Raw genomic sequence first — 8,399 nt, 5'->3', positions numbered from 1 at the left:
ACCAAAGGACACTTCTTTTTTTTTTTTTTTTTTTTGTCCTTTTTGAGACCAGCCGCACCGCACTCAGCCAGTGAGCGCTGTGAGTGCACTGGTCATCCCTATATAGGATCCGAACCCGCGGCGGGAGCGCTGCTGCGCTCCCAGCGCCGCACTCTCCCGAGTGCACCACGGGCTCGGCCCCAAAGGACACTTCTGAGGGCCAGATAGGGCACCTGTGGGCTGCCAACTTGTGACCTGCCCTTTGAGGAGAATGGGCATATCTGCCAGCTAGTTTTATGAAGCCAGCTGAAAACCTCAAGGACTTGATGGGGGAGAGGGGGTTGAAGAAGATGGGCACCAAAGCATAAGTAAATTAGAATTCCTGGTCTTCCTGCCACTGCTGGAAGGAATCTGCCATCATTTTAGGTCAACCTTTTTTTCTACAAATGAGGGATCTGAAGACTAGAGAAGGTGGGGATTTGTCCAAGGTTATACAGAGCTAATTCCTGCACTGGGTCTAGCCCCCAGGTATGCCAGCTTCCAGCCCACTCCACCATGCAAACTACTGTCTCAAAACCAGGCCACACTTGTCTGTCCAGGACACCAAACCTGGCTCCACCAGGAGCATAAGAAACTTCCCGCAAGTTAGAAAGAGATGCCCTTTCTGACCACAGTCAAAGTTCCCTGTCTATCCCAGCTCCCCTATTGGCTCATGGGACCCACCCCTTCAGGGTTCCTCCCCCTGCCCCGCAGCCCTGTGAGAGGGGACATTGCCTGGGAGGCCAAGGGTTACCACAGCACTATGACTGAGTCTGGGAAGGTAAGGAAGACACTTGCCAGCTAGCTGCCCCTTTGGGGGCTACTCGGACCTCAGGAACTCATGCCAGCACAATTTGGAGCCCAGGGACCTCACAAGGCTCCCAGGGCCTCTGTTCCAGAGAGTTCTGAGCCTGGCCTGAGTTGCGCAGACACAGGCCTGAGGAAGGAGGCCTGGTAGGATGGGAGGAGACAGTGTTGGCTCAGAGACCCTTGCCTGGGGGCTGGTGCCTCTCCACAAGGCTCCTGAGGCTGGGAAGCCACTGAATGTGGGTTAATGTACCCCTTGTCCTATCTCTCCTCAGCCCATCCTCTATTCCTATTTCCGAAGCTCCTGCTCATGGAGAGTTCGAATTGGTAAGAGCTGTGCCTCCACCAGGCTGAGCGCTGGAGAGGGGTGGGGTGGGGTGGGATGGGGCGGAGAAGCCCTAGGTGCACACTGGCCTGGGACAGAAGGGTACTCTCTCTGACAGGACTTCACCCCCAGCAACCAGCACCCCTGGTTTCCTGGAGCCCCTGCCCCTGAATGGCACCTCCACCCAGGAAGTCCAATAAGAGGAGCGTAGGAGTGGGAGGAAGGGGTTGGTTTTTGTCTTGGGACTGCTACTTCTCCCCACACTGCTCTCCAGAGCTCCTTAGCAACCATGCCTAAAGCAGGTCCACAAGATCCAGAGGTCCCTGGTAACTGGCAGGGGAACAGCTGGCCTCCCTCAATTCTTATTTGATCTGGCAAGTTAAACAGAACTGGTCTGTGTCATCTGCCGAGGCTTCAGGGAAGCAGAAACTAGGGCCCTCTGGCTTAGTCCTGGTTTAACCCTTCCCTCCCTCAGCCTTACACAGCTCTTGCCAAAGGTCCCGGTCATAGCAGCTCATACTGAGGAAGAAGACCTCTGTGTGCTTTTGGGTGCCTGATTCCATTTAAACCTCAACAACCCTAGGAGGGAGGTGCTGTTTTTGTCCTCATTGTACATATGAGGAAACTGAGGCACGAGGAGGTTAAACAACTTGCCCAAGATCAGGCAGCTACTAAGAGGCAGAGCTGGAATTTGAAACACATAGTCTGCCTCCAGAGTCCATGTTTTTAACTACTACACTATGCTGCATGTCAGGTGAGGAAACCGAGGCATGGAGGCCCATCAAGTTACTTGACCAAGGCCACACAGCTAGCAAATGAACTGGATGAGATTTGAACACAAGCAGCCTAGCTCCAGAGCCTGGCCCTCCCACACCACAGTCTCTTGCTATTTGCTGGAGTCAGTAAGTAAGAGCACTGGGTGTCAGGAGAAATTTTCCCCCAAGAAGACGCCCCCTTCCTTGGAACACAGATCTTCTGCCCTGCGTGAGCCTGAAGCCAGAAGCTGTAGGAGCACTGTCTCTCTCTAGCACCTGCATGCTTAGTCATCTCCCACTCACCCAAGTGTGCGTGCATACACACACTCCCATGCACACGCGCACGCAGTCTTCTCCACTAAACTTGACCCAAGTGTTTTTAATCCTCGCTTTGCCAGGGGAAATTATCAAAGAGGATAGAGAGGAAATCTGGTCAGTGGAGTCACAGCAAATGCTCTGAGACCACTAAAGATCCTGATGCCCATCTGGAGTCTATAATAAATAACCCTGAGGACAGAGAGAATGGATTGGAAAGAGATTCTTCTCTAAACAGAAAAGGAGTGTCACTGCCTGTGTGTGTCTCGTGTGTGGTCACCTGATTGCCTTTCCTTGGCCCTTAGAAGCTTTATTAAGGGAATAATTGCATGTCTCCAACAAATACGCCCTGCTCACCACTGTTTAAGAACCTGGAGGGGCAGAGGTGAACAGGACACGACCTGCTCTGCTCCTGGAGCCTGCAGTGTGCCAGGGCGCACGCCTTTACAGCACCACTCAGGGGGAATGAAGGCTTTAAGAGGTCATGGGTAAGAGAGACAGTGTCATGCCCCTGGAGTAGGGGGGTGGGTGGTGACAGGAAAGCAGGAGAGAAGGGGCTAGCACCAAGCTGGGCCTTGATCACCCAGCAGTGGAGAAACTTCCCCTCTGCAGCCTTATGTCGCCCTGGAAGGGCTTTTTCTTTGGGAGTGCAGCCGAAGGCTGTCCCCTGACTCTGTTATCTGTGGTCTCTCCTAGCTCTGGCCCTGAAAGGCATTGAGTATGAGACAGTGCCCATCAACCTCGTAAAGGATGGGGGACAACAGGTAAGCAGGCTGTCCCTAGGCCACGATGGGAATTGGAGGTCTTGGAGAGGTACCAGGTAGGGGTGTCTGCCCCCAAGAAATGAACCTGTATCCTGTGGTCCCTATGGCCAGAGGGGGCTGCTGGCTCTCCCTGGAGGTACAAGGTGGCATGCTATGCAGCAGTAGGAGCCATGAGCAGGGCCCAGGTTCCAGGCTCTGTACCAACACCTGGGCTTTCCAATGTCCAACCGCAGGAGGATGGGTGGCAAGTGGGTCCTTGCCCTACCTTGGGCCCTCCGGATGGATGGCTAGGGTAGGAGCTGCCTTGATGGCCACAGGGTGAGATGCAGGGAAAAGCACAGAGCCAAGCTGTTGGGCTGAAGCCTGTAGCTCAGCAGCTGCTGGGGTTTGGGATACCGCACAGATCCCCCAGGGATCCACGGGCCTAGGAGCTAGGGCCTTCTCCAAGGAAAGGAGGTGTGGACGGGCGACAGGCCTAGGGTTTCTTGACTGCTTGGTTCTGCTCTTGCCAACTCAGCCCAGGCCACTCAGCCCACCAGGGCCTTGTCTCCACAGTTCTCTGAGGAATTCCAGGCAGTGAATCCCATGAAGCAGGTGCCAGCCCTGAAGATTGATGGAATCACCATTGGCCAGTCAGTGAGTGCAGGGCTTGGGGGAAGCCCTTCGTGAGAGCAATGTCCTGAGTGAGAGGCCCTGGCATCTCTTCCTTGCCTGTGTGTGCCAAGATGCCTCATACATGGGGGGGCTCAAAGAATATTTGTCAGAGGGAGAGAGGAAGGTTGTTTTGGGAAGTGCAGGGAGACTCAAGCATACGGGGAAACAGTTCTGCAGGCCAAGGTCCAAAAAGGTTTCACAGGGCTTGAGCAGAGGAGGGCGAGGAGGAGGAGTTTGCTGGCCCTGTTCCCTCTGGTCCAGGGGTCCAGCCCCCTCCCTGCCTCCCTGCTCCCTCTGGACAGCTGGCCATCATTGAGTACCTGGAGGAGACCCGGCCCACTCCGCAACTCCTGCCTCAGGACCCGAAGAAGAGGGCCAGTGTGCGCATGATCTCTGACCTCATCGCTGGTGGCATCCAGCCCCTGCAGGTGCAGCCATTGTACATTTGCCCACCTCTCTCATCCACTCACACTTTCACCTTCAAACATTCACACACTGACTGTGGCAAGCCCACACTGAGGTGTCCAGCTTGGGGGTGGCAGGAAGACAGAAAGGGATTCCTGAGGGCTTTGACCTAGACCACGAGGCAAAATGGGGCAGGGATCCCAGAAATCAGCCACCCTAGTGGGTCCCAAACTGTGTTAGAGAAGCCCTCGGTTTCCAAGGACGCATCCAGAGGTGCCGGAGCTGGGGAAAGGGCCAGGGTGTCAGGAGAGGCCGGCAGGCACAGGTTCAGGCCTATCGCCTTTATTTTTTATTTATTTTTTATCTTTTAAAAGATGACCAGTAAGGGGATCTTAACCCTTGACTTGGTGTTGTCAGCACCACGCTCTCCCAAATGAGCTAACCGGCCATCCCTATATGGGATCTGAACCCGTGGCCTTGGTGTTATCAGCACCACACTCTCCCGAGTGAGCCACGGGCAGGCCCTACGCCTCTCACCTTGAACCAGAGCAGTCTCCCTTTCATCTGCTCTGTATCATGTATTGGCCATCTTGCTGGATTTTATTTTTTAGATGTTTTCACTGGTAAAACAAAAAAAATATTAAAACAGTTCATTTGTGCTAACTCCTGACTTGTGAATGAGAAAATAGCCCTAGAGAGGTGGAGTGACTTTGCTGAGTTACAGCTAAGTAGTAACACAGCAGGGACCAAGGGCAAGTCCCTGTGCACCTGTGTCCCTCATCCCTGTGTCCTTTTGTGTTTTTAACAAAGGAGGTTAGAGCAGACAGACATCCCCATTTTACAGATGAGGAAATTGAGGTCCAGGAGTCTAATGACTCCATGGGTGCAAGGGTGGAACCAGAGTCGAAATCTCTGAGATCCAGTCCTGTGCGCGTCACCCCGGCCAGATCACACTGCCCTTTCTCACAAGGGCCCATGTAAAGGAGAAGAACTGGGTGCAGAAGACATAGGCTCTGGGTTTTGGCCACACCTGCCACAGCCATGCAGCGTCCTGTTCCTACTCTTGCACATCTCTGCCAGAATCACATGGTTTTCAGACCACAAGGGCCCTTGGGGCAGCTTGAGAAGGTGGCTGCTGGGATGACCACCTCCCTCCAACCTCAAGGCCCTGATGAGAAGAAGGGGCTCATGGAGCCCAGGAGTGGGGGGTGTGTGGACAGCTGGGGGCAGATGAGAAATGAGCTTCCCTGAGGGGGCTTGGCTGAGGAGCAGGCCCAGCCTAGCTCCCAAAGCAATCACAGATTTTCCTTGGGCTGCACAGAACCTGTCTATTCTGAAGCAAGTTGGACAGGAGAACCAGCTGGCCTGGGCCCAGAAGGCCATCAGTTCTGGCTTTCATGGTGAGTCCTCACTCCTGTGAGCTGCCCCAAGGTGACCTCTCAGAGAAATGGCCCTCACACACGAACCAGCCTCCCGGGCTGCTTTGGTCTTAACAGTGGCATGGATGAGGGCAAGGCTGGGGAGGCAGTGGGCTGGGCGGGCATCCGAACCTGGCCTCAAGCTCCGACCGCTCCTGGAACCTCAGTACCTGAGGCCCACAGCCTTTTGGAGCTGGATGCCCAACTTCTGCTTCACTGCCCACCCCAGCCAGGAATGCAAGGCCCACAGAGAGCCAACCCCTCAGCCTCGGCCGGTGGCAGTCTTGTCCACTCTGGTGGGGGGAATGGCAGCTGGACTTGAGGAGGCCAGGGAAACATCAGCTGGGGAGAGTTGCTGAAGACACTGTCCCCAGCAACTCTCTCCCAACCAAGTTCTACGTTCCCTCCAGCACCCACGCTCCAGGCTGTCATTCGGATAGGCGCCCATTTCACAACTGTGGAGGCTGAGGCACAGAAAGGCTGATGTCCCCTTTCTCTGCCCAGAGTAAGATTATCCATGTGCCCTCCCCACAGCTCTGGAGCAGATCCTGCAGAGCACAGCGGGGACGTACTGTGTAGGAGATGAGGTGAGCCATCCCCAGGCCTGTCCCGACCTGCCACAGCAGCCGCCTCCCTCCTGCTGACCCCAGGCTGTCACTTTCTCCCGCTTAGACTCAGCTATCTCCTTCTCTCTTCCCCTGGGGCAGGGGGTGCTCAGAGCTTCCTGAGGAGGCATCTGCAGGAGAACATGGGGGGATCTCTGTGCCAGGCAGAGTTAGCTCATGTGGAGCTACTAAGCTGCCTCCAGAGGAAGTGAGGTATTCAAGCTAGAAGGCTGCGTCTCTGAGTCCAAGCACCAGCTGAGGGATTACACTAGAGGATGTCTCCGTTCCCTCCCAATTCTGAGATTCTAAGATTCAGGTGCCCTTGACTCCTACAGGCTAAGGCCCTGGGACTCTGGCAATTCTGGTTCCAGGGCCCCCCACCCCCACCTTAAGGCATCTCCTCCCTGCTGGGAGCCTGGTGATGGTGGTTTTTAACAAGCCACCCACATAGTTGGTTCTCAGAGCAACTGGAGCGTGACCTGGGAGAAGAGCTTCAGCCCCAAGGGACAGACCAAGGCAGGCCCAGGGGAAAGGAGGGTGGGGCTGGGCGGTGGAGATGAGTGGGAGAGCCAAAGCAGATGGGGACGTCAGGGGGGCACCAGTACAGTCGTAGTGGACACACCCAGCCCAGCCAGTGAGTCTGAAGTGCTCACCATGACACATACCCACTTGATCCTCTTACAGGTGTCCATGGCTGATCTGTGCTTAGTGCCTCAGGTGGCAAATGCTGAAAGGTAAGAGAGAGCCCCACCACCTTCCCTTCTCCTGGCCTCACCCACACTTGGGCCCCCCACTGCAGCAACTGAGGCAGCATCTCATGCAGACTCTTCCCCACCCAGACAAGGAGCCCACTGTACTGGGCCACACTGGCCATCTTGGCCTGGAAGAGACAGGGTAGAATAAATCAGTAAAATGCCCCTACCATGCCCACTGCAGCCTGGGTGATCCTGGATAGACGGTCCCTGCTCCTAAGCGGTGGTGGCTCAACTGGTGGACACCCCAGGAGCACCTGCCTGCTGTCCCCAGATGTGGCATGTCTGTGCCTGGCTGCGAGTGCTACCTCTGCTTCCTGCCATCAGCCCTTCAATAGGGCACAAATAAGCACCTCTCTATGGAAGGCATCGTGCTAGGCATTAGGGATATGGAAGAGAACAACTCATTCTCTGCCCCCAAGATGCTCATGACGTGGGAGAAGAGACAATCTGCATATACAAATGCCTAGCACTGAGACTTACACATAGTAGGTTCTCAATAAATTGCTTCCATGGGAACAATAGGTAACAGATGCCAACTGATACTGCACAAGACCTACCCAGTTCCAGAGCTACCTGTGAATAATGCTTCCCCGGCAGGGCTGCCTTCCTCATCATTTCCCTGGTCTGCCCCACAGACGTCATCCAGCCCTGCCTCTGTGCTCCCTCACAGCCCACAAGGAAGTCTCCCCAGGTCCCTGGAAACTTTGGCTTAAGGAGTGTTTCTCTGCTACAGGTTCAAGACGGATCTCACCCCCTACCCTACCATCAGCCGCATCAATAAGACGCTGCTGGCCTTGGAGGCCTTCCAGGTGTCTCACCCCTGCCGGCAGCCAGATACACCCCCTGAGCTGAGAACCTAGCTCAGCACCCCATTGGTGCATGGGCAGGGAGAGGGGTACAGGAGCAGAAGCTGAGTGGGCTGAGCAGGTCTAGAAATGAGCAAATCCTAACAGGGGAAGCAGGAACTCTAGCCCTTGAACTGGAATTATAGCCCTGGATCTGCCTTTCTGCTGAACCTCAGTCCTCCCATCTGTCAAATGCGGGTGGGGTGAGGTGGGGGGATCCTGGGAGGGGGGTGGGCAGAAACATTACCTGCTATATATGTCATGGGGCAGTCATAAAATGAAATGAGAATGTGGGTTGTGGATTAAAAGGCCTGGCAAGTTTATTGTAGCACCTTAAGGAAGCCTGAGTGCCTCTTCTTACCCTCTCTTATTGTGCCTGACTCCAAAGAACACCCACACTAAAATTTGGTCTTTAAACTGAAGCCCAGGCCTCCAGCTTGCCCAGTTAAAACTGAGCTTCATTCCAGAAGATGAACACTCTCCTAGCTGGAATCCTCCTGTGTCTGTACCCGTCAGCCACTTGCCTAGCCTGGGGCAGGCCTGGCCCCTGGGAGCTAAGCAAGGAAGAAAAATAAGCCCAAAAGCCTGCCTGAGAGAATCAGACAAGCTCCAGGGGGAGAACAGATACAAGAAGCAGGAAAGAAAGCATCTAGTTCCCATGGTACCATCGTTAAGTGTCCCACTCTAGCACCGAGAAGCAAGTTGGCCCTCTCAAACCAGTCCCTCATCCTCA

General features: G+C 54.8%; 1 protein-coding gene across 2 annotated transcripts in view; it reads left to right on the top strand.

Annotated features, from left to right (window-relative positions):
* The window catches only part of GSTZ1 (glutathione S-transferase zeta 1), a 10,609-nt gene extending 2,615 nt beyond the window's left edge, over nucleotides 1-7,994 (top strand). The window contains exons 2-9 of one of the 2 annotated variants that reach the window (XM_008590337.1): nucleotides 1,101-1,152; nucleotides 2,917-2,984; nucleotides 3,540-3,620; nucleotides 3,941-4,066; nucleotides 5,365-5,443; nucleotides 5,996-6,048; nucleotides 6,751-6,800; nucleotides 7,555-7,994. In XM_008590337.1, the coding sequence (XP_008588559.1) occupies nucleotides 1,101-1,152; nucleotides 2,917-2,984; nucleotides 3,540-3,620; nucleotides 3,941-4,066; nucleotides 5,365-5,443; nucleotides 5,996-6,048; nucleotides 6,751-6,800; nucleotides 7,555-7,681 (636 nt within the window). In that variant the 3' untranslated portion in view covers nucleotides 7,682-7,994. The remainder of the gene's footprint in view (nucleotides 1-1,100; nucleotides 1,153-2,916; nucleotides 2,985-3,539; nucleotides 3,621-3,940; nucleotides 4,067-5,364; nucleotides 5,444-5,995; nucleotides 6,049-6,750; nucleotides 6,801-7,554) is intronic. The other variant, XM_008590344.1, reaches the window with a different exon arrangement.
* The last annotated feature ends 405 nt before the right edge of the window (nucleotides 7,995-8,399 follow it).

This window comes from Galeopterus variegatus, unplaced genomic scaffold (assembly GCF_000696425.1).
Source record: "Galeopterus variegatus unplaced genomic scaffold, G_variegatus-3.0.2 Scaffold140, whole genome shotgun sequence".
Classification (NCBI taxonomy): domain Eukaryota; kingdom Metazoa; phylum Chordata; class Mammalia; order Dermoptera; family Cynocephalidae; genus Galeopterus; species Galeopterus variegatus.
Note: the sequence above shows the minus strand (reverse complement) of the source record. Positions and strands in the feature narration are given on the sequence as shown.